This window comes from Lutzomyia longipalpis, chromosome 3 (genome assembly GCF_024334085.1).
Source record: "Lutzomyia longipalpis isolate SR_M1_2022 chromosome 3, ASM2433408v1".
Classification (NCBI taxonomy): domain Eukaryota; kingdom Metazoa; phylum Arthropoda; class Insecta; order Diptera; family Psychodidae; genus Lutzomyia; species Lutzomyia longipalpis.
The window spans coordinates 25,419,438-25,445,228 of record NC_074709.1 but is presented as its reverse complement, the minus strand read 5'-3'; the positions used below and the strand labels follow the sequence as shown (position 1 = coordinate 25,445,228).

Here is a 25,791-nt window from a genome sequence, read left to right as displayed (position 1 = left end):
AATCTTGGTTGCCTGTCAAACTTCTCGGACGCCTTTTCTTGTTTACTTCTCACTCCATATACCTCCTTGGCTTTCAATAACCATCTCTTCGTGCATTAATACTTCCACTTGCATTTTTGCTAAAATTTGCACGTCCATCTCCTTTCAAATTCACTGATCAACTGAATAGAAGACTCAACTCAACTGTACTGACTCACTGCTGCATTACCACTGAATAATAATTTTCCAAAAAGCTCCCTTTTATAAACGTTCCTTTTGAGGGATAATCCTTGAGAATTGTATGTTCTACTTGGATTCTGATTTTACCTGGTTTCCTTGCGCCATATAAACACTACAGGTAACTAATCCGGATTATTTTTATGGTAGTAAAAGACTTTTCAAGTAGAATAATATCAAACAACGTTTAAAAGGTGCTCACAGCAGGATATATAGGATTACAGTCATTAAAATCTAATGAAAAGGGCTAATAAAATAATTTTAGTTCATAAATTCTGAGCATGAGTCGACATAGAAACTTTTCTGAATTGTTTTCACTTCTTCTAACGTTTCTAATTAATATTTATTAATATTCCCTCCTTCTTCTTCATATTTTTGTGATATTTTTTCTGTATCTTAACTTAAAAACTATTAATCAAAATAGATAAAAAGTTATGTTTTCACAGTCAGATTTTATTTAAAAAAAAACACTCTTATTTTTATTCTAAAATTCATTTTTATAACAAAAAACATTTCTTTTTTTGAATATTTAGTCAAAATTACTAAACAATCTCTTAACACTCGGAGGACTTTACTGGTAATTGGTACCAATTGAAACCTTAATATCGTCACAGAATAAAATCTATTGGACTTATCTCGATGAATTTAGCATCTATGTGTAGGGAATTTTAATTACTTTAAGATAGCAGAAAGAAAATCTCGAGAAAAGTCTTTTCTTTGGAAGATAATAGAGGTCAAAATCAGAATCCAACGTGGAGGATCAAATTGGTAGTTATTACCAGTCAAAATCTCATACATTTTTGCCATGGTTTTGAGGTTATGTTTCCACATATTTCCCAAATAAAGTACTCTTGTTCACTTTTCTTCGGTAAAAATCATTAATGTGGACTAATTTTATTGCCGGAAGTGACTAAAAAGTTACTTGAATAATCAAAGTTTGTGATGATTTAGGCGCAATAATAAATTATGTAAAATTGTAGCTAAAAAAGTCGTTTGAATTGGCAATTTTGCATCGATTCGACGCAATTTTTTTTCAGTGACGATTTTCTCAATTAAATATTTAGTAATTAAGTGTAGGAATGCTTGTAGAAGATTAAGGATTAGTCAAACTTTCGATCCTCGTTCAATAAACTGATAAATAATTAATTATTGAGCATATTTTATCAGCTGGTAGTAATTACCAATTTGATCCTCCACGTTGTGCCAAATGTTGGGTCCTCCAAGTGTTAAACGTCTAACTAACCGGCTGACTAAAAAAAAAATATATAAATTACAGTCAGGTATTAGTTAACGTCGCATAGGATGTACTCTTCTCACCCATTAATAATAATGAGTGGAAAGAGTATATCCCATGCGACGTTAACCAATACCTGACTGTATGCTTTGATTCTTTATTTAAAAAAATTTAAATATATCTTAAAAACTACTTTTTGTTCAAAATATAATGGAATCTTTAAAAATTTACTTACCAATAGAACATTAAAAAATAAAAATTAAACAAATAAGAATTTTTTATTTCATTCTTTTTAACAATAATTTTAGTGAAAGTTTCATTCAATGCGAAATATTTCATTCATTTCCACGTCGTCCATTTAATTGGGATTCCTTTGCAATTTTACCGAGAAAAGAAATCCCATCTTTATGCGATGTCTGCGCATTTGGTGGACGATTTCTTCATTGACAAGCAGTTCTTGTTAAAATTTTCACCAAGCTGTGTGGATTATTTTTGTGTGTTGATTTATCGGAGAAATTTTCACTATTTACGGATCGAAAAGTTATCTCGAGTGAGTACCAAAGTGTGCGGAATGGTGTGTGGATGCGTGTGGGGGTGCTGAGTGGTGGCGGAGGCGCCAAATGGGGCTGGGAAATGGAAGTGGAATTCGTGGTGAAAATACGCATCTTCCATTTTACGGAATTCCGAGCCACACAGAGTTTGCTGGTCTGCGCGTTAAATGTCGAGGAAATGTACCCTTCGAGAGAGCAAAATGAGTCTTCCGCCAAATCGCCAATCGATTTTCCCCATCGCCGTGCTTCCCTCACGATGGGCCGACCCGTCGCGTGACCCTGAGGGGCCCCCTTTGGGAGTCTCAATCTCACAGAGGGGGCTCACAGAGAAGGCCCCAAATTGACAGCCAGTGGCTTTGAAATGAACTCTCGCGCGGAGCAACATACTCGCGCTCTCTTGTTGGCGCATTTGTGAGCGAAGAAAAGGTTCGCGCGGAGTCTCTTGGGGAGATCTTCTGCCCGCTGCTGCTGCTGCCACACAAATTATGTGTGTGCCGCTATGTTGGCTTCTTCGGGGCCTCTCAGTCAAGTCAGAAAGAACAAAAAAAACTAACTATTGGAGCTCTCTCACGAGAGAGAGAGAGAGGCGCGCGTGAATGGTTGTGTGGGGAGAAAGAAAAATGAAAACACGGATTTTCCGCAGCATTTTCTCCCTTGCATACGTGGTTGGGCGCACAGGTGTGGGGGCCCGTGGTAGCAGGAGGATTCTCTCGCTCTCTCTCGTGCCTAAGCAGGAAAACTTCCGGGAGGGCGTCCGTGTGTGTGATTGATAGAAGCAAAAGGGGGCCCAGAAAGAAAAAAAGAAGAATCTCGCGTTATTTAGGCCATTGAACGTCACTCTTCACGGGAAATTAATGGAAATTCTTAGGAAATCAACGCACTTTACAGTCTTATTTGCCCTCCATTCTTTCCGGGGAAATTGAACACACACAAATCGCAAAAAAATAATTCCATGAAATTTTGAATTTTGCACCACAGTGATGTGCGGAAAAATAGCAGAATTTTGGGAAGCTTTTTTTTCAATTAAGAAAGATGTTTTGTTTTTAATGAATTTTTAAAAAATATTAAATGATGTAAAAACTGATTATTCCAAATTAAATTGTGCTTAGGGAGCACATAATGACACCAATAAATTATTTTTAACACCTTAAAAAAACATTAAAAACTTTTTCTTTTTTATTTTATTCACTTATTTTTTGTTTTATGAGTTTGGCTTTTGAATTCCGTTAAATGGATTATTTAATGGGTCATAATGTAACTTTGGCAACTACCCCCAGTAACCTTCTCTCTCAGTCTTCACTGAAATTGCATTCTTTAAGCCCAAACCAAAGATTTTTGGTCAAACAAGAAACGCGATTGCTGTGTTTCATAAGCGCATTTCTGATTTGACAGTGACAGCCCTACACAATTGGACAAAGTACGAGTGAGAAAAAAACACCGAAATTGCGTTTTTTTAAGAAAAGGTCTGGTTTGGGCCTTTTTTTCTATTTTAAATAGAATATCATTCTCACTTTTAATCAGATATTTGTCTATGTAATGCGCATAAATACGGCTATAAGCTGAAACCCTCTTACCTCATACCCGTTTAAGACATTTTTCCACGTTCTGAGATTAATTAAATGGCCAGAAAAGAATTTTAGGGTTCTTTGTAATAAAATTTTTTTTTGAATCTCAGAAAAGTCTTAGTGATGATATTTTTTTTAATTTCGGCTAAGTTTATATTTTTTCTCACATTATGTAGATAAAAATTAATTCAAATCGGTTAGGAAATACCTTATTTCTGAAGAATTTCAAATTCTTTTTTCGGCATTTAAGGTTCTTCAAATTCTACATTTGTACGTAACATACTGAAGCGATTCGGATAAACTTTGATTTGTTTGAAAGTTTCATCGATATTAGTTTAATTTTTTAATACCTAATATAAATCTCTAAAAGCCGAAAGCTTCTGTTTTTATTTTCTCTACCAAATATTGATTTTGCTAAATTTTCTCTTTTTGAATGAATTTTGCGTCTTTTACAACATTTTTCTGATTGCTATGCCTTTTAGCTTTGTTGTTTTTTCTTCTATAAACAAGTGAAACTTTATTGTCCGCCATCTTAATATAATCAACGGCCATTTTAAAATTGAAATTCGCCATTTTGTAATATTTAAATTCATCAATTACACAAAAAACTCCTTCTAAATAAATTCTACTTGTTCTTGGGTATCACTCTCAGAGCAGGATAACATTCACTCAAAACGGACTGGCTCTGTTTTGAAGCACATCACTGTTCGTTTTTTTTTTTTTTCCTATAATCTCTTCAAATTCAACCAATTTCTTGATGTTTTATGAATATTTTATTAACATCAAAGAATTAAATCAATTTAGTCCTTCTCAACCCCAATCCTAATTAAAATATTAAATAAATTTTAGGCCTAATCAGTCTAATTTAAAGGACATTCCTTCTCTGAATTACTCTTTAGGAAAAAGCGAGAGTTTTGATTGAAAAGATTCCAAAAAAAAAAAATTTTTTTTAACTCCTTTCTGTAGGTAAAGTAGACACAGAAAAAAAAACATTTTGAGGATACAAAGGGACAAATCTCAACTTTAAGGAGCGGGTTATGTTCCCTTCTTTCATCAGTATCCTCGACATTCAATCATGGTGGGAGGTACCCTGTGTAGCGCACTTCTGTTCGCTCTTCTCGCAGATTTTTAATCTTCCCGACTTCCACATTGAGGTAAAAATAAAAAAAAGAAAGAAAATGGCAAAAAGGGAAAGTTTTCTATGTCAAAAAGTCTGTTGTGTTGCGTTGTAGGATTTGGAGGAAGCTCTGCTGGCAGATGGGAATGAAGGTCAGACAACACTGCTGTCGGATTTAATTGTGAGTCTTCTCAGAGGATGTGATTTACTGCACAACTGCAGGCAACATATTCACACGAGCAACTATCAAATGTTCTTGAGGAGGTTGTTCAGAAAGGAATGTCGGGTGAGTTCCCGGAACGCCTTTTGACGCCTGATTAGAACTAACATTTTGGGCCTTTAATCATCCCTTCAGATCCACAACATTGAGAACCCATTTGATTCTGATACAGACTTCCAATTACTTCCGCTTCGGCGTAAACTTGAAATTCTCCACAATTTGTGCTACTTCCGTTTGGAATCGAGGAATGTACCTGAATTGCTGGATAAATTAGAGGCAGATAGTTTGCGCATCGAACCATTGGGGTATGATGACAAAAATTCCGCCTATTGGTACTTCTTTGGCACACGCCTCTACAGGGAGGACTATTTGAAGTGTGAGAAGAGGAATAAAGTGAAGTGTAACGCTGTGTGGCAAGTTATTTGCTTCACTGAGGACGATTGGACGAATCTGGCTGCTAAATTGAAAGCATCAACATCTCGACGCAATCGTGCCTTGTCGAAAATTCTTTATGAGAATTTTCTCCCAAAAATCCCAAAGCTTTTTAAGGAGAAGGAAGATCAACGGAGGAGAAAGTAAGTTCAATAAAAATTTATTTATTTATTTCTTTGATTGAAGAGGAATTTTCGAGGATAATTTAGCGGTTTCTCGTGGAATTTAATTGAAATTATTTATTGAGAATTTTAAAGTAGATCTCTGATTTTCTAACGTTTGACGCTCCTTTGGTTTTTTTCTTACGTTTGGTGCTCCTTTATTTTCTAACGTGAGATGTGGAAACTTTCCTTTGTTTTCTAATTTCTCTGACATTTTATTAAATTTTCAAACGATTACTTCAACATTAATATTCCAACGTTTTTTTTTTTTAACCTTAAAATTTCTCATGTTCGCATTAACCCTTTCGCGTTCTTTGGGTCATACGTAGACCCGATCCGAACGTGAAAAATTTTATTTTCCCGAATTTAATGTTTTTTTCCAAGTTAGAAATGCATTAAATTCACACAAAAGAGGCCAAAGGTGTTGTTTTAACTGAGCATTAATTTCGCGTTAAAAAGAGCGCATGTTTCAATATTTCTATGTTTCACGTGGACGCGAAAGGGTTAAACCTCTAGTTTTCTAACTTATATCATTTAACCTTTAATTTTTTAACGTTTATTTAACCAAATTTTCTAATATTTAACATTTTACCAATAATTTTCTTACGTTTCATGTTTATTATCCTTCAAATTATAATTCTAAATTTAATAAGGGTTGATGTTTAATCAAAGTTTTTATAAAGTTCAAAATGTAATCTTTAATTTAATATTTTTACATTTGAATTCTAAGTTTTTTTTTTAATCTTTTATATTTAGTTTTTTTTTTATTGTTAGAATTTGAAATATTTTTTAAACTTTTTAATATTTTTGAACTTTAAACTTAATCCCCTTCTAATGGCAATATGTAGGTATCTTTAAGCTTAAATCAGCCCTTAATTTTCTAACATAAAATATTGAATTTAAAATATTCTAATGTTAGATCTTCATGGACTTTGAAATTTTAAATGTTTAAAATTCAACCTATATTCCAACGATTAATTTTTAACTCCTTATATCTAAAATATTTTTAATTAATGGAAGATTTCTAACATGAGACAACCAGCCTAAAATTTTCTAATGTTAGATATTTAATCTCTTCAAACTGAATAAATTTTTATGTAATAAATAAAATATGAAAATTAAAAATTAAAAGAATTTTGATAATAAAGAGAAAATTCTAACGTAAAACTGGTCCGGAATTTTCTTCTAAAATTTTCTAATCATTAAAATTGAAGAATTTCAATGTAAAATCTTTAACTTAAAATTGATCTTAAATTTTCTAACAGTTCTAAGTCTTTGAAAGTTTCTACTTTAATCTAAAATTTTCTAACGGAAAGTTTCTAACGTAAAATAAAGCCTATTTTCTAAATGTTGAATCTTTAACCTAAAGTTTCCCATCGTTTAAAATCTTTAACATTTTGGAAAAGTTTCTGAAAAAAGAATTAAATAAAATTCTTTTATTTCTTAATTAAAGTTTCTTCAAGAAAGCAAGTCGCGCGAGGGTCTTGTCGCTGAAGAAGAACTCGGACGAGAGTGAGCGTGAACTGTCGGATTCTGAGGTGAATAAGTTGGTGGGATTTGTGGAAGGATCACCTGATTGTTGCGTAATTGAAGAAGATAGAGAGAAGGAGGGTGAGCATTGGGACATCAGAAAGAGGTCACACCGCTACGGCACTCGAGGGTCAGGCAGGCAAATTACCAATTAGTGCAAGAAAAAAAAAGAACTCTGTGCAAAAAAAAATCTCGGCCAATCTCCATGTCGCATTCTTTATTTTCTGTTTTTTTGAAAGTGACACAAATTTTGAGAGTCCTCTAAAAAAAAAACAGAGAAGAAAATTCGTGTATGTATGCATGATTTATTTTTTTATTTTATCTTTTATTTAAGCAGTTTGTCCAATAGAAATTCTTTAAAAAAATTATTCGTGAAGAAATTGTTGGAAATTTATTTGAAAAACAAATTAATCTGTTATTGGACAGGCTGTAAAAATATTTTATTTATTTAATTTTGCTTCCAAAAAAGAAAATTTCGATAAAGCTATTAGATTTCTATTCTTCTTTTTATTATTTTCCTTCACATTTCATTACGTAGAGAAAGCATTTTTGATTCATTAGAAAAAATTCAAAAGAATTTTACAAAGAAATTAAGAAAAAATTCTTTTAAACAACAATTAAAAGGAAAACATTTGCAGATCTCCATCAGGATCGAGTAACTATTCCACCCTTGCAAGTGGATCATCCTCCCCCGTTGTAGGGACAAATGTATCGGAAAATGCTTCATTTAGCTACTCAGCAACGGAGGATTGTGGGCAGTGTGTTGTAGTGGCCACAAATGTGGGCAAAAGTGAGGCGGACAGTTGCAAAAGTTCTTCACTAGCAGCAATTTCGCAAGACTTGTGTGTGAAAAAAAGTGCCGTGCCGATGAATAGAAAGCAGAAAGAAGTGAAGAAGACTGTTTCTTCAGCCAAAATGTCACCGGCAACGAACAAACTCCCCGGACGGCAGACGAATAATTCGCTGTCGTCCATCACGGGGAATATAATCATTCCGGAAATGAGTTCTGGAAGTGCAAAGAGTGGTAGTGCTGGTGGTGGTGGTGGTGGTGGGAGTGCGACAGCCGAAAAGGTTAGCACCACAACTACAGCAGCAACAGCAGCAGCAGCAGCGGAGAAAGTGAGGAAGAAGAAGGCAAAAGCATCTCAAATGTAAGTCAAAAAAAGCTTTTTTTGTTGTTTTTTTTTAACTTAATCCATTTCAGCAACATTTTTCCTCGCAAATTTTTGTATTTATTATTTGTTTTTTTTTCTCTCTCTGTAATGGGTGATGGGAATTATAAAAGGGGGATTTATGGTGCAACATTAAACACAATCAGTCAACGTACAATTTTGTTACCATTTGTGTAGCTACATGAGAAATTATTATTATATCACAGTGATGTTCAAAAAAATATTTCAACAGATTTGCATGATTGATTTTATTTTTGGAAAGAAATTTTAAAATTTATTAAAATCAAAAACTTTATAAAAATTAGAAAAGACTTATTCGTTTATTTTAATTCAATAAATAATATTTTCCTAAAATTTCTGAAAGAGATAATTCCATTATTAATAAAATCGATCGAACCAAGGGGTGTTTATCTGAATAAAAATACATATTCGGATCTTCGGAAATATTTGGATAATTCTTTTACAAAAAATCAAAATATTATCTTAGTTTTAAGTCATAAAAAACATAAAGATTAAGAAGGAAAAGCTTAAAAAAGTTATAAAATTCAAGCCTAAAAAGTAATAAATTAAACCCAAAATTCTCATTTAGATTTTAGTGCTAAAAAGACTTAGATTTGTGAAAAAAAAGCTTTAAAAAAGTACTTTATTCGAACTGAAAAATGTTATTCAGTTTTTAGCCACAAGAAGTTCAGATTGAGCAGCAGAATCCTTTTTAGACTTAAGTTACTATTAATTTAGTACTAAATTCATGCTTAAAAAATAGTAAATTCAAGCCTAAATACAAGCTTAAAAATCCTAAGTAGAAGTTTGCAAAGGAACAATTTCTTTTTTTTTAATTAATTCATTCATCAAGACTAAAAACTAACCAGCTTATAAGTACTAAATTCATGCCTTAAAGACTTGTTCTTTTACTCCTAAAAAGGCCCTGATTTAGGAGAAAAATCTTAAAAGAAAGTACCTACTAAATACAAGCTTAAAACGTATTAAATTTAAGCCTAAAGAGTTATCCAGATTTCAGTTCTAAAAAGGCTCAGACTGAGAAGCAAAAGACTTTAACCTTCGTAATAATTTAGTACGTTTTAGTACTGAATTCAAGTTTGGAAAAATAGTAAATTCTAGACTAAAAGTACTAAATTTAAACGGAAAAGTAAATCGAATCTTAGCAGTGGGTGTATATCTGAATGAAATATTGGAAATAATCGGCAGATGAACAATCTTATTATTGTAACTGTTGAAACTCTTTAACCCTTTCGCGTCTGTTGGGTTATATTCTGACCTAAACGTGAAACAATTTTTGTCGAGAGCTACATTGCAACGTGAAACGACTTAAAGTTCATTTATTTGTTTTATTTATTTATTTCATGATAGAAATCCAAAAAATTGTGCAAAAAATATCGCATATTTTAATGTTTCATGCGGGCGCAAATATATTAATTTCCTTTCTCAAAGTTTTAGATTCACAATGAGATTTTCATTTAATAAATAGGTTTTTCTGTTAGAAATAAAATTTTAATAAACAGATATGGCAACTGATAATGTAGCAGACGATTTAATCAAAATGTTGCAATTACTTTGAACATCACTGTGGTACACATTCAAAATTCATAAACCATCCAATTCATTTTGAATCTTGCTCATTAATTGCATGAAAAATACTTCTTTATTTCACATTCTATCAATAATTTAATTTTTCTGCTTAAACTAACTTTAAATCTATTTCATAAATTAGAATAAATTGTTTCGTTTTTGTGGTGGAATTCCCTGAAATCCTTGCGTCCTAATTTTATATAGTTCAGCAGAGTATATTCAATGGAATGAAGCATGACTATGCATTTTAATGCAATAAAATTAGGGGTGGTATTGCTGATTTTTCACCAAGATTAAAGAACTTTAGTGGCCTAATTTTTTTTTTGGGTAGAAGAGGTAGAAGATTAAGATTAATTTTTGAGAGACTTTCAAGTAACTTTTTTTTAGAAAGTTCTGAAGGATTTTTTTGTGGATTAAAAATTCCACCAATAAACCACCCCTGATTCTTCTGCAAACTTCCCTCCCCTTGCAGATTTGCATTTCCGCGGATTAGTTTTCTGACTTTAGAGGGATCTTTTTGCGGTGTTTTTGCATTCGATTTTGTTTATTAAAAATGCACAAAAATGTCCTCAATTTGAGAATGAATCTTTTTTGTTAATCTCATCTTTTTTTTTTGTACTTCCGCTTTGAAGTTAACCTCAGAGTGTGTTAATTAAAATTTCATTTGACATGAAAAAGGGGGATGATGAAGAGCATTATTTCAGGGGCTCTCTCTCTTGCTGAAGCTCTGAAGGGAAAATTATAATTATTACGGGGTGTGATGTTGCAAAATATTCTCAATCTGTCTTCTATTTGCTTTATTTTTGCTCAATAATGTATTATTTTAAAGGGAATCCTTTTGCATTTAATATTAGTAGAATTTGTAGCAAAAAATGCATTTAAAAAGAAAGATTTTGCTTGAGTTTTTTTTTGATTTTTTTGTTATTAAAATTGAGTGAAGGAGAAAAATAAAGATAAATCAGGATAAAAAATTAATTTTTACTTTTCTCTCTCTCTCCCACCGATCATTTCATCTCTCTCCCTCATCCCTGTGTGTGTAAACTATGTCTGTGTTTTTTTGCGTGCCATCACAAATTCATCATCAAACATCTCTCATCAACTGATATTTATGTTGACCACAAACAAATAAATAAAAAAAATCGCATCATGTGTAAATAAATCTGCAACAAAAAAATGTATATAACGACCTACACGCCACACTCTCTCTCTCTCTCACCGCATAATGTCTCTCAATCTCTCTCAATGCCACCCCCCACACATGAATGATGGGGTGGAATGCACATAAAATAAACAACAAAAAATGTACATAAAACAACAACAAAATATGCCGCTAAAAACAAAAACATTGCACGAAAAAAAATGGGGGATGTGCATAAATAAAAATTTCCACAAAAATGCATCAAAATGTGAACAAATCTTCCCCACAAAAAATAAAACAAATTCGGGAATAAATAATGCAATGAAGATTCACAACATCAATCATTCCAACTCTTAGTTTTACGGAGACAGAGGAAGTCCTCCAAATTGGTATGCACAAAGTGCTGGAGTATGTGAAGAATCACAAAGATGCATGGCCCTTTATGGATCCCGTTGAGGAGGATATTGCTCCGCGATATTATTCAATCATTAGAAGGTACGTTGAGGCTACAAAACAACCCCCAAAGTGAGAGAAATTCCCTCCTTTTCAACACAATTTTTCTCCTTTGTTTTTTTGGTGTGTTTTATAGGCCAATGGATTTGCTGAAGATGGAGGAGAAATTGGATAATGGAGAGTATGCGACCTTTACGGAATTTCGCAATGATTTTAAACTCATTGTCAATAATTGTCGCCTCTACAATGGACAGAATAATGGTGAGAGAAATATTCAAAAACTCCTTTATTTTCTTCTATTTTTTATTTATTTTTTGGAAATATTATTCAAACATTTTTTTTAGTTAATTGAATTAAGTTCTTATCTCGAAGTCTTTCCTGCAGAAACGCTTTAATTTTTAACGTAAATAAAAAATGTTAAAAGCGAAAACAATTTCTTTTTACGAGTTTAATGCAGTTAAGTAATCTGCATAGTCTCCTTTTTAGGAGTAATATAAAGGATGTTATGCACGATATATAATTTCTTCAAAATGTTTCAATTGTTTTAGTAATTCTGGAACGATTTTTGGATGTTAAAACGTCCAAAAAAATCAAGCAATTCAGGTTATTCTAGAAAAATATATATTTCAAAGCTTAAAATTATAAGAAAATACGTCATATGTTAGAATAGAATAGAATTAAATAGAATTTTCAAAAAGAAAATAAAAAAAAATACAAAAGAATAATTAAAATTTGAAATAAAAAACAACGAACATTAAAAGGAAATGCTAAACGATAGAAACGAAAAGATTAGTCATTAGAAAAAAGGAACGTCAAAGTATATAAAATAAAATAGCAAACTTTAGAAAGAAAATTTTAAAAAGCTAAGAAAAAATACCAAACGTTTGAAAATATTGATCAAACGCTGAAAAAAATACATTAAAAATGATTAAAGATAACGTTAGAAAAAAAAACCATCAAGTATATGTTCGAAAGTCAAACGTTAAAACCGTTAAAACTATAGATATTAAACGTTTGAAAATATTCGTCAAAGGCTAGAAAAGAAACGTAAAAAAATAATTCAAACGTTATGAAAAAGTCCGTCAAGAATTTTAAAGAAAATATCAAACTTTAGAAAAGAACTGACTTCCTGAAGTTTGACATTTCCTTATTCAAACGTTTGACGTTCTTTCTTTATAATGTTTAATCTTCTTTTTACTGACTTTTGATATCACTTTTCTAGCTTTTGACACGAATTTTCAAACGTTTGTCGTTCTTTTTGTCTAATGATTGACATTTTATTTTCTAATGTTTGAAATTCAAGCAGAAGAAGCAGAAGAATAAACGTTAAGAAAATAATTTTTTCCTCAAGTAGAAAATTCATATATTTTGCATAACATCCTTCCTAACATTTTTTTTAAATTAAAAGGCTGGAAAGGAATTTAAAGATTTTTTTTCTCTCTACAAAATTGTGATTTTGCCTTTTCTTTTTATTTATTTACTAATTTTCTCTTTTTTTTAAATAAGTTTTGCATCTTTTTCAACATTATGTCCCTTCTAGGTTCAAAATCTTTTTTCTTAATTAGTTGGTATACCACAATCGTGGCATACCAAGTATTGTAATCGTCGGAAAAACCGACCACCTCGGATCGGGCTGAAACTTGGTATGAGCACGTTTTGGACATCCCACTTTACAAAAATGGTGGTGGAAAATTTTTGATCCGGCCGTCCGGCCTGCCGTCCCGGACTCCACATTTTGCCTTATAGCTCGAAAACGGTGACAGATAGAGACTTCGGGTTTAAAGTTTTCTATAGAAATGTGGGTGTAAATTTTCATTTTTTCGCATTTTCAAAATCCAAGATGGCGGCCGTCCGCCATTTTGAACTACCGTCAACCACTTCCCTTACAGCTAGAGGTCTGAAATTTTAGTATGTTGTAGGGCTTAGTGAGATGTTTTCATCAACAATTCACACTTGAAAATCGGTCAAGCGGTTTAGCAAATATGGCGGCCTAAAGCAAAAAGTGTTTTTTCGATATAACTCGAGAACGGCTTGACCGATTTTGATCATCTTGGTATCAAATGAAAGGTTTCAAGAAGCCCTACAACTGTCTAGAACATTTCAAGTTCCAAAAACATCCGCAAGAGGCGCTAAAATCAAAAACAAAAATTGCATAACTTTAAGGGGCAATATCTCCGAATCCCCATTAGGCAAATCTTTTAAATTTTGATATATTGTAGCCTGACTCAATATCTTTCATCAGTCCGAAAATGAAGAAAATCTATGTCGCCGTTTAGAAGATATGGCCATTTGAAAAATTCTTGAATTTGAAAAGTTCTAAGAGTCATATCTCTTGAACGGATTGTCCGATTTTGCTCAATTTGGTATCAAATTAAAGGTTTTGCAATTCTCTACAACTTTCTAGAACATCAGAAACCTCTAGAACCATTCCTTTAGGACAAAAAGTGCAAAAAACTGTTTTGGTAGAACAAAAATCCGCCATTTTGTGTTCTGGAGGTGACCTTGAAATGTATCGAAATATATGTCAGATTATAGCTTATTTCAATACCTTTCCAAAATAGTCAAGAAATTTTTGTATGTGCAATAGAACTTGAGATATAACCATTTTTGTCTTTCGAATTGATGAATTTCATAAAAAAAAATCACCGTTGCCTACTAATACTACTTAAAAATTAAATTACAACGCATAGACTGACCCATCCGCGTTGTGGTATACCAACTCTAATAACTGGACGCGTTATGATTGACTTTATTTTAAAGTGAAATAAAGAACAATATTTTATTCTTTGCTTATTAATATTTAATTTATTCTAAATTATTGAAAAAAAAAAAGATTTAATACAAAAAAAATCTATGACTAATTTTTATTCTTTGGACCCTTTTTATTCCCAAAAAAAAAAAACAAAGAATACACGGAAATGGTGAATAATTTGCAAGAGGCATTTGAGAAGGGGACAAAGAAGTACTTTGAACAAAATTCCTCCGATGAGGAGGATGCAAATCTCGAGTATCCGGATCTCAAGACAAATGTCTTCCGGGAGAAGTATGCGGGTACGGTGAAGCCCACAACGCCCACTAAAGGTGCCACGACAACGCCTTCAAAGGTGGCAACACCGACAAAATCAAACAGTTCGAAGAAGGAAGTTGTGGTGCCGAAGAAGAGTACAACGAAGAGATCAAAACACAGCGTTGATGAGGAATCAGAGGAGAGTGATGTGAGTGAGAAGGTGGTGAAGGTGAAGAAGGGTCGTGTGAGTGAGGCCAAGGAGAGTGCGGAGCGGCAGAAGACGAAGAATAAGCATCAGGAAGTGAGTAGTGCAGCAGTAAAGGAGCCCATTGAGAGCCCACGTGGGGTAAAGAGGAAGAGGAAGGAGAAGGATAAAGATCGGAAGAGACGGAAGAAAAATGACGGGAAGAGTGATGCAAAGAGTCAGGAGAGTGAAGGAGAAGACACAGAAGTTGAAGAGATTGAGAAGAAAGTAGTCAAAGGACGTGGAAAGGAACAGTCAAAGGGAAGTTCAGCAAAGAAGGAAAAGCCCCAAAAGGTAAGTCAGGAAAAGGGAGCAGCGAGTTCCGCAAAACGGAACAAGAAAAGTGCAAAAGAAGTCACGAAGAAGGTGTCAGAAAGCCCCCCTAAAAATGCTGGGAAGAGTGGGCAGAAGAAGACAAAAACAAACCCAAAGGAAGGAAGTGCAAAGAATGAAAAAAACTCAAAGAGTAAGAAAGTGAATGAAGCAGCTGCACAAATGGTTTCAAAGGATTTCAGTTCAGACGGAAGTCTCATTGACTTCCCCGTTGTTGCGAAGAAGAAGGCTGCTGAGAAGAAAGAAGGTAAGAAGGTGAAGGAAAAATCAACAAAGAATAAGGAGAAAGTCCCGGAAAAGCCCAAGGATGAGGAATCTCCACGGAGGAATAAGCACAAAGGTAAAACGGAAGCTGTTGCGGAGAAGAAGACGAAAGCTCCGTCAAATCTCTCACCAATCTCATCAGAACGTTCATCAATCCTATCCCAAAGTGCCTCCAAAATGAATAATTCCAAAGTAAACAGCAAAACATCCACGAGTCGCTTCCATCGGGATGATGACTTGATGTCAATATCCAGTCGTAGCTTCTCACGGAGCCCAAGTCCGGTTTCATCAACCTTCTCCAATGATTCCGATGATTTCCACACAAAACGGAAGCTTCCATCGCGTCCCCCAACACCCGATATCCGGGATAAGTTTGATTTAATCAAAGAACGAAGACGAAGACTCCTCGGTGAGGAGAAGTCCGGATCAAGGAGTGATCATAGTGCATCAGGGAAGGGAAAATCTGGGAAAGGTTCGACGAAGAGTTCCCCCAAAGATGTAGGACTCCTGACGAAGGATACAAAGGATAAACATCAAACACTCAATGAGACAATTGAGAAACTGAAGCTCAGCAATGAGAAGACAAAGCAGCGAACGGCTGTAATTGATGAGATTCTCGGTGGGATGAAGCCACCGCGTGAGCAGGAAAAAACAATCTTTGAACGGCTCAAGGATCCAAATGTCGAAACTAAGTCTTCTGGCGCGAAACACACTCAGGGGAGGGAGAAGAAGAAGGATGAGTATGATTTTGTTGATGATTCCGTGCCGCCTGCAGTATCGTCGCATCGGCAGAAGAAGGAGAATCAGGCAAAGGGTGGTGGGAAGAAGAATAGCAAATCATCGAAGGTGCTCGCCGAGACGACGCCAAAGAAGAACAGCAAGACGAACATGGAAGCTCTGGAGCAGGGAGTGTGGGAGCAAACGCTGAAGGATATCAATAGATGGCTGGAACCACCTTCGGACAGTAATTCCCCATCTCGGTACATTTGGGATGATTTCGAGGCTGAAGACTTTCGACGGCCTGTGCCAATTCAGCAGCCTGCTCCACGACCAACACCACCGACTGATGTTCCATTGTTGGCAACGCCACAAAAGGAAGCACCTACACAGGCAGGAGGACCGAGACCAAATCAGCCGCAAGGGCAAAACCCTCCTTCTGCGCCGCAGCGAAAAGATGCGTCAAGGGATAAAAGGAAAACACTAAAGGATAAGATAACGGTGAGGAAGCGTGAAGTAGCTCGTCCCATTGACAGATTACAGCCGGGCAAGACAAAGGGGAATCTCATACAGAACACCAATAAACCCGATGAACTCTTCCCGCTGGGGAACTTGTCGAAGCTGAAAGAAATCAAAAACTCCTTGATGGTGAAGCAAACGGAGTCAGGACCAAAGTTGAGCCTTGGAACTGTGCTGGATACGCAGGAATTTGGTTTAGTGCAACAGCACAATTTTGTTGATGAAATAAAGGATGAGGAGGGAGAGAAAGTGCCGGAGAAGGAGAACACGGGCGAGGAGAAGGAGAAAGTTGAAGCATTTGTACGGAAGGATGTGGAGAAGGTGAAGGATGAACAGGTACCGAAGGAAGTTGAGGCGGAAAATCAGAAGGAAAAAAGTCCGGAGAAGGTTTCAGCAACACCCAATCACAGTGCGTGGTTTAAGGCTTTCGGAGCACCGAAGAAATCAAAGAAACCCGAAGAGGAGGAAGCAGCGAAGAAGAAGGTGGAAACATCGCCAACGGAACAGGAGTCAACGGGACTGGGAATGGTGCCAAAGTCACCCGTTTCGGCGGTAAATGGCGCTGAAACAACACCGTACAGCGGACAGCCGATTCCGCGACAGAGGAAGGCAAGTACGGGTAGTACGGTGTCTGAGCGTTCATCATACAGTCAAGATCCCGATAGCCCGAGGATAGCTATTGATGAGAGAATGTACCCAGGCCCGTATCCATCGCCCCTGGGTGCATCACCCATACTCACGTCGCCTAAACCCGAAGAATTGCCAAAGTCTGCATCGCCATACTCCCTAAATGGTGCCATAAAGGTGGGCTTCTACCAGGATACAACAACAAAGAGTAGTCCTGAGAAGAGTTGTAGCCCACGTGAGCAACCCTCAACGTACCCACAATACTCGCAGCATGTTTACTCCTCAGCTGCATCACCAGCCATGACGGGGCTGACAAGCCCATCGTACGGAAGCTATGGCAGCTACCACACGACAACGGTCTCAGCAGCTGATGCCAAGAAGGCCGGCAACAGCAGTAAGAGTCCTGCATCCTACTATGATCAGTACAAACGACCTGAGGAGTCGACAGACTACACAAACTCAATGAGTCCCAATAACAATCCCAATTCTCCGTATCAACATCAACAAATGTCTCCGTATCAGCAACAACACTCCCCGTATCAACAACAACAACACTCACCGTTCCAGCAGCAGCAACAGACGCAGCAGAAGGTAAACAGTGGACCAATTTCTCCATATCAAGCATCAACGCCACAACAACAAACAGCCATGTCGCCGCAACAACCACAACAGCCGCAGTATCATCCAAGGCAGCAGCAGCAACAACAACAGCAGCAGCAAGTACAGCAGCAGGTGCAGAAATCAATGCAGGGACCGCCAGTTTCGCCGTTTTCCCATTCAAATCACAGTTCGCCGTATTCGCAGCATGATCCCAATTCGCCGTATTCTCAGGCACAACCTGAGCAGCTGTCGCCATTCCAGAATCCAAATTCTCCCAAACAAGCTCCGGCGCAGGTTCCACCGGAAGGGAGTCAAATTACCACAACAAATGCCACGGAATGGCAACCACCGAGTCACATTCCGCCACAATTTGATGCGCAACAACAACACCCGATGATGCCACCAGCAGCTCATGGGCAGCAGCAACCGTTGCAACCACCGTCGCAGTGCAATCAGGACAAACAACCAACACAGTTGCAGCATCCACGGCATTTGCAGGCCCCAATGGCGCATCATGCACAGGAAATGCCGCAAAATATGACGCCGGCACATCAAAACTACCCGCCGTACACAACGCTTCAGGGGAAACGCTACGAAGAGCCACAGAATCCCTTCATGCCACCACAGCAGAGTCTAAGGCAGCAAAATGTCTACGATCCATCTGTTGCAGAGGCATCCAATCTGCAAAATCCTCTCAACTACCGGCAGAATGCGCAGCAACAACCAATGCAATCAGCACCGGAGGATGTGGATAAGAATCATCCAGTAGATCCAATGGCAAGGCTGGCAGCGGCGGATAAGCAGCAGCAGCAACAAATGTTTGATTTGCTGGCATTCAGCAAGTATGGCAAACAATTGGATATTTCCACGTCAAAAGCATTTGAAATGTTCAATCGGGCTGCTTCAATGGGTTTCCCAAAGACACTCCCACTGGCTGCCAGTGGATCAGCCGTTCCGCCCAGTGGAAGCAGCAAAACACCACCGGATTTGTTTGATCTCAACTACGGCAAAGGGATCCAGCAGACAGACTACACAGGGCAGCCTGTTGTGGGTGGGAACAATCCACGTGCGGTGCAGCAGCAGAAAACAATCACAGAATTGGGACCAATGGCTGGGTATCAGCAGCAACTGAAGCAGCATCATGGTGTTGAGGTAAGGAGAAATGTTATTTTCTTTTGTGCAATTCTGTACTAAGTCCGGTTTAGTCTGGTTTTTAAACCAGGTTTACATTTTTTTATCAGGGCGTAAGGATTTTGCGATTAGGCTTTAAAATTCAATCTTTAGATCAAGTTTAATCATCAAAATTCAGACCTAGCTTGAAAACCTTTGGCGAGGCTTAAAAAATTAAATTTATGCCTAAGAAAACTTGGATCTATCTCAAAAACTTAGGTCTAACCTTAAGAATTAAGGCTTAGTTTAAAAACTCAAGCTAGATGTCAGAAAATTTGGTTTTATTTAAAAAATATATATGAAAAACTTGGATTTGGACTCAAAAAATCAAGCCTAGTTCAAAAAATTTAGGTCTGTTCTAAAGAAAATCAGCTAGACCTAATAAAATTAGACCCAGCTTGAAAAACTTTGGCCTAATTCAAAAAGCTTAAGCTTGATACAATAAAACTAGGTCTGGCTTGAAAAATTTAAGTTTGACTTTGAAATTTTAGGTATAACCCAGAAAACTTAGGCCTAGCTAAAAAAAATTAGGCCAGGATTAATAAACTTAGGTCTAAGCCTAATGAAACTATGAGTAATTGGAAAAACTTAGACCAGGCTTAAAAATCTTGGTTCTAGGCCTAAAAAACTAGGCCTAGCTAGAAAATCTTAGTCTGGTTTAAACAATAAGAACTAGGCGTAATAAAACTAGGCCTAACTTGAAAAACTTAGGCCTGATTAAAAAAACCTAAGCTAAACCGAATAAAACTGGGGCTGTTTTGAAAAACTAAAGTTAGACTTACACTTAAGAAAACTAACATCTAGCTTTTAAAACTAAGTCCTGGCTTAAAAATCTTTCTTTTTTGCCTTTTCTTTCACGCGAAAATGCAGAATAAATCAATTCCGGGGGCGCATCAGGCACAAAATCCTCAACTTCAGCAAGCAGCACAGCAACACCTGCCCAGTGCTGCTGCAAAGGGGGTGGATTTGGCAATTCCCAACCCCCGGCAGGTGCCACTTCTACACGAAACCGAAGCTCCGGGAGGTGGGCAGAAGAATCCCCCCAATGCGCCGCGGTATGAGACTCTTCAGCCTCCGGGAGCCTACAAAGCCCCCCATCCGTACAATCCTTCAGCAAGTTCAGCACTCATTGATCCGAGCTTGAGGAATCTCACGCCTCTGCCCATAATGGATGAGCACCTGTTGAGTCTGCAGCAGAGCACGGCGAGTGGGTACTACGACAAGACAATCCCATCGGCGCACATGTTTGGGAAGAATATGCATCAGCAGATGTTCTCCACACCTCCCATTTCCACCATGTCGCCGTACAATGCAGCCCGGGAGGCACCTGGCGGGAATAACTATCAGTTGAGGATACCTCCGGAAGCTGCTGGGGTGCACCATGATATGACAACGGGTGGTGCAAAGGTTCAGCAGCAGCAGGTGCAGGAAGTTCCAACGACAAAGGGGCGCAAAGGTGGGAAGAAGAAGAAAGCAGCAGCAACGGCGGCGGCGGCAGCAGTGACGGCAAATGCAGCAGCTGAAATGATGGTACAGAATCCAATGCAACAGCAGCAGGGCTTCCAATCGTATGCTGGCCTGAAGACGGGCACAGTGGCAGCTGCAAGTGGAGCTGCCACAGCCGGCACGGATTCCTCGGCAATTTCTCTCAAATCCGCAAGTATGGTGCCCGGGAGTGCCTTTAATTTTGGACCAACACCCACTGGGCTGGGGCTGCCGTATGGCCCGGAGAATCCTCCCGGATACCTCGAGGACTTCCGGAACAATCCCAATCCGTACTACCTGCCGCCGGGGCATCGAAATAATCCCGACGCCGCGGCTGTGGCGGAGAAAAGTGGAGGGAATGTGCCCGTTTCAGCGCCGTCGTACCATCAATTCCTCTCTCATCCCACAACGAGACCTTCCTACCCCTTCATGAATTCCCCGCAGTTGGACACAACGTCCCCACTGTACCAGCAATACCTCCAGCGAGCGACTGAAAGTGAATTCCGTGCCCAAATGATGCTCAATCAGGGACTCCTGGGACCACCGGGGGCGCCCGGAGCGTATTCCCAGTCAAGCTATCATCATGCCCTTGGGATGCACAAATCACCCTACGATGCCATGAATACCATGAACAGAGCTCCGTGGTTCTGAAGAGGACAAGGTAGGGCACAAAATCACAAAACTTTCAACCAAAGACCTTAATTATTATTTTTTCCTTTTAAAAGTTTTTAATTTTTTTTTAACAATTGACTAAAGAAATGATTTTATATTTTTTCTTAAAAATGAAATAAAGATTAGAATGAGAATTCATTCAATGCAGCAAATAATCCGCAAGATTTATTTATTTTCTAAGGTTTTTAAGGAATTTTTCAACACTGTGCAGCAAATTTTGGGAATTGAAATGGAACATAATTATTAGAAGAGAATTTTCATTTTTAAAATTAGAGAAACAAAGAAATTCTTTGAAATTTTAATTTTCAGAGATTCTTAAGAGAAGACTTTATGAAAAATCTTTTTTTTTTTTGCTTAGCGTCTAGTGACGTCTTAGCAATATTTTCAATTTCAAACAAGAAATGATTTTTTATATTATCACTTATCCCATTTTCTACTTTAAAAAAATGATTGAAAAGGTTTTTTTAAGGAAATATGTATTTTATCTAGAAAAAATCAATTATATCACGTTTTAAGGGAAATTTTTCTTTAAGGTCGAGTTTCCTTGAAAGCTTCATTTTGTCTCATATTCGAAACATTTGAAATGATCTAAATCGGATCAAATGATTGTTTTGAATCGTTCAATTGAACAGAAATTTAAAATTTTTCTTGAAAAAAAAAAACAAATAACAATTTTAATAATTTCTTAAGATTTGAAACGAGAGGAAAATCATTTGAAAGAGTTTTTAGATTTATTAAAATCGTTTCACTTGAAATAGCATTTGATCAACTTTTGTAAGAATATGAAGAACAACTTTTGTCCGATTTTAACTTGAAAACTCTCCTTTCTTCTTTAAAAACTCACTGAGGCAAGTAAGATCGTCTTTCTCTTTCGGAAACTTTTTTAATAATCAAAATCAGTCTATGAATTGATTTTATATAAAGTTGTTTTTTTTTACAAAATTATTGCAAGAAGTTCAAAATCTCAATCAAAATTTCAATTTAATGTTAATTTCCTGATCCGATTTTAATCGTTCTAGAAGTTTTAGAAGAGGAACTCCTAGAGAATTTAAAAAATTATTCTTTTTAAACAAGAATATTCTTCGATGATCTTTAGAGATTGTAATTGAAGGTTTTTTGCAAGTTTTAGTCCAGTTTTATATTCTAATTCTAAAATTGACTACATAGTTTAACCTTTGTTTAGTCCCTTTAAATTTTGATTCTTATATTTAGCTTTATTTTCCATTTTTTTAAAGATTTTTTTTTTTTACTAATTTTGCCCTTTAAATTTCAAAAGTTTGTTTTAGCCAGTTCTTTCAATTTAATGCTTAAAGATTAAAAATTAATCTTTTGGAATTATTTAATTATTATCTATCCTTAAAGGTTTAAGAACAAGGTTTTGCAACCTGCAAAAACCCGAGAAAATGCTGCACGGTGTTTATTTTTCAATTCTATTTCCAATATTTAAATAATCTGAAACAAAGAAACATTTTTTTTTCTAATTCTTGCTTTGACTTCTTTCTTAGTTTAGAATGAGAAGAAGAAACAAAATAAAATAGCGGGCTGGGAATGAAAAGATCAAAGAAAAAGTTTCTCAAAAAAAAATCAATTTAAAAAAAAAGAGAAACTAGAAATAGTAAAAAAAAGATTAGATAAAAAAATCATTTACAAAGAAAATAGTAAAAAATGTGTTTAAGGAAAGAAGTAAAAATGGATGGAACAGTATAAAGCGAAAGAACGGTAAGTAAAACTTACGGGCTGTGATTCTTTCTTTGTCAGTGAAATGTGAAATTGACGGAAAATTGAGGATGGGCAAATTTTGAGGAAGGCTTTCTCGCGCACCGAATCACAGCCAACGCGCAGATAATTTGTGAGAAGCCTTAATCGTGGGCGTTGGCTGTGATTCGGTACGCGAGAAAGCCTTCCTCAAAATTTGCCCATCCTCAATTTTCCGTCAATTTCACATTTCACTGACAAAGAAAGAATCACAGCCCGTAAGTTTTACTTACCGTTCTTTCGCTTTATACTGTTCCATCCATGCTATATTTAATTTTTATCTTTGCAGTTTATATATATTTATCTTTGCATTATTATATGTATATATATAATGTATATATCTATGCATTTATATATATATATATTATTTTATTTTATATGTGTATATAAAACGCCCCGCTTCGCGGGGCGTTGGACTTATGCAACTCAAGATATGACATGTAAACTTTAAAACGCGATATCTCCGGAACGGCTACATAGATTTTCTTCATTTTTGGCATGGTGATAGATACTATAGTCAACTATAACATATCAAAATATGAAGCAATTCTATAAAGCGGTGCTCGAGATATTCATCGAAAACTCATCGAAAATTTTGTTTTCGATTTTAGCGCCACTTGCGGTCATTTTTTGAACTTGCGATGTTCCGAGCAGTTGTAGGGCTCGTTAATATCTTTCATTTGAGCCCGAGTTGATCAAAATCGGTCAAGCCGTTCTCGAGTTATGGCCGATTTTCGATGAAAAATTGTGGCGGCCATATTGGCTAAACGGCTTGGCCGATTTTCGAAAATGAGGTATCGTTGGAAAGGTATTGATGGCCCCTACAACATATAAAAATTTCAGACCTCTAGCTATAATAGTGACTGAGATATAGCGAAAACAAAATTTTGAGGTTATGCAAAATGGCGGACGCGGGGGTGGGGGGTTGGATTTGACTTCATAATCGGATGTCTTCCACCTGATATATGAACTTTGCCGTTGACCGCAAGTTTCTATCTATTACCGTTCTCTTGCAATATTGCGTTATATTCCGGCCGGACGGACGGCCGGCCGGCCGGCCGGAAAGATTTTTGGCGCATACGTTTTTTGGAATGTGGGGACTCTAATTCGTGCTCATCCCGAGTTTGAGCCCGATCTGACGACTTTGCATTTTTGAGTGTACACAGAAGCTGTGCTTCTTTTAAGAAAGAATCACAGCTAAAAAAAAACAAGAATAGAGCTAAAGAGAAATGAACATTAATGTCTTCTATATGTCACAAAAAAAATTATTAATTAACTATATATAATCTTGTATATGTAGAGCTTTGAAAAAAACTGATTTTAGAATATTTTCACGACGTAAAAAAAATATTAATTGAGCGTAAAAGGAATTTAGGTTCTTTCTTCTTCAAAATAATTATTTATTTGCATTTTATTGCCACGACAAATTGTAAAACAATATGTAGGTAATTTTTAGAGCTTTTTGGGGGGATTTAGTGAAGGTAAAAAAAAAAACAAAAAATAAGTAAATTAATTAATTCTTATATTACACCACAAAATAAATGCTCTGAAATTGAGTTTTAAATTAATTTTTAGAGCTCTGAAAAATGAAAAATGATAGAATTATAAAAAAAAAATCAAAGAAACAAACATTAAAAAGTTAAAAATAAAACACAATTTTGCATCTCAAATATTTTCTATAGAATTAATTTAATAAAAGAAAAAGAAATCAACATATTTTTAGCAATTTGTGAAAGGTATTTAAAAAGAAGAAGTAAAAAAAAAACAATAAAGTAGCATAATATGCTTCGAATATTGTACAAAGAAAAGGAAATTTAAAAAAAAAAACAGAAAATTTGATGGGAAAGGTGTTGCAAAAGAAATTGACAAAAAAATATATTAGCACAGATATTTTAATTAAAAAAAAAAATGTTTTTGAAGAGAAAAAACAAAAAATTGAAAGGAAACTGCGTGAATGCGTGCGTGACAAGGGCGTGAGAGAGGAAAAGTGCAACTTACAGAATGAAGAAAAAGATTTTAAAAAAATATTCTTTTTGCAATATATAATTTTTGTTTTTAAAATTAAAAAGAAAATATATTTGTTAAACTAATACTAATTAGAAATAAAAAAAAAGTATAATTAAAAAATTTCTTTTACAGTTTTTTTTTAATCTTATTTTCTCACCAATTAAATGAATCATCTCTATTTGTTAAATCATTCAAATTTTATTGTGTTTTATCCTATAAAGAATGAGGGGAGGGGATTGGTGTAGAAGAAAAATAAAAAGTAAAATGTAGGTTAAAAGGGGAAGAAAATAGAGAAGAAATTACAAAGAAAGAAGCGTGGAAGGGAAACATTTATCAAATAAATATATATTACCAATTAATTTTAAAAGAAATGGCAAAAAAATCACTAAGATTAATTTAAAAAGAACACACAAAGAATTATATTTAAAAAAAAAAGAAAAGAATTAATTTCTGTAGAACAGGAAAATGTGTATCTCAACTATTATTATTATTATATTAAAAGAAAGAAGAAGAAGAAAATATTAAAAGAAATATTTTGTAAAATTATTATGATCTTGGGATGAGTCGCTGTACATTCCCTGATGAAGAAAAAACCATATTCGTGATCAGAAAAATCACAAAAGATAGGCGAGTACAGCTTAAACACACACCGATCGTTGAGAAGAAGCAAAAAACACAAAAAAAGGATGAATGAAGAGAGATGTTAGAGGACATAAAAAATAGGACAAATCTGTAGTTAAAAAAATTAGTTGATTTCAGAATGTACAATTATTATAATTATATTATTATATAAAAGAAAATTTTGCGGAGAAGAGCAAAAAAAGAGACCAACAAAATGTACATAAAGAAAGGTAATAAATTAACACTAAAATTTAACGTTTTGTAAGTTTTTTTTTTAACCCTCCGTACGCCGAGAGTGAAGTACTCATGAGGTCCATGAGGGGTAAGTAACAAGCTTCGGTGATTTTTTCTTTATTAATTTAAAGAATTTAATCCCATTTAACCCTTTCGCGTC

The 25,791-nt window shown here is 35.5% G+C and overlaps 2 protein-coding genes across 5 annotated transcripts in view; both read left to right on the top strand.

Moving 5' to 3' along the window:
• Positions 1–25,791, top strand: part of LOC129792945 (beta-1,3-galactosyltransferase 5) — a 1,144,668-nt gene that overhangs the window by 45,870 nt on the left and 1,073,007 nt on the right. The window lies entirely within an intron of this gene.
• Positions 1,901–25,652, top strand: LOC129792878 (uncharacterized). Of its 4 annotated transcripts, XR_008750846.1 has the most exons (11): positions 1,901–2,000; positions 4,533–4,720; positions 4,799–4,969; positions 5,039–5,478; positions 6,950–7,156; positions 7,665–8,177; positions 11,251–11,418; positions 11,513–11,637; positions 14,284–18,839; positions 19,728–22,697; positions 23,967–25,652. XR_008750846.1 is itself a non-coding variant. In XM_055832274.1 (10 exons), exons 2-10 carry the CDS (start codon positions 4,604–4,606, stop codon positions 20,991–20,993), a joined length of 7,533 nt encoding a protein of 2,510 aa, XP_055688249.1. In that variant the 5' UTR covers positions 1,901–2,000; positions 4,533–4,603; the 3' UTR covers positions 20,994–25,652. The 4 variants fall into 4 exon arrangements, 3 of the variants coding, with proteins under 3 accessions (XP_055688249.1, XP_055688248.1, XP_055688250.1); XM_055832274.1 differs by having other exon boundaries at positions 11,281–11,418; positions 19,728–25,652; XM_055832273.1 differs by having other exon boundaries at positions 19,728–25,652.

What these genes read in the sequence shown, in the direction of transcription:
- LOC129792878 (XM_055832273.1), top strand. Translation starts at nt 4,604, where the DNA reads ATGTTCCCTTCTTTCATCAGTATCCTCGACATTCAATCATGGTGGGAG. An exon ending in TGTTCAGAAAGGAATGTCGG is followed by an intron (nt 4,970 to 5,038) that starts GTGAGTTCCCGG and finishes TCATCCCTTCAG; the next exon opens with ATCCACAACATTGAGAACCC. An exon ending in CTACAATGGACAGAATAATG is followed by an intron (nt 11,638 to 14,283) that starts GTGAGAGAAATA and finishes AAAAAAACAAAG; the next exon opens with AATACACGGAAATGGTGAAT.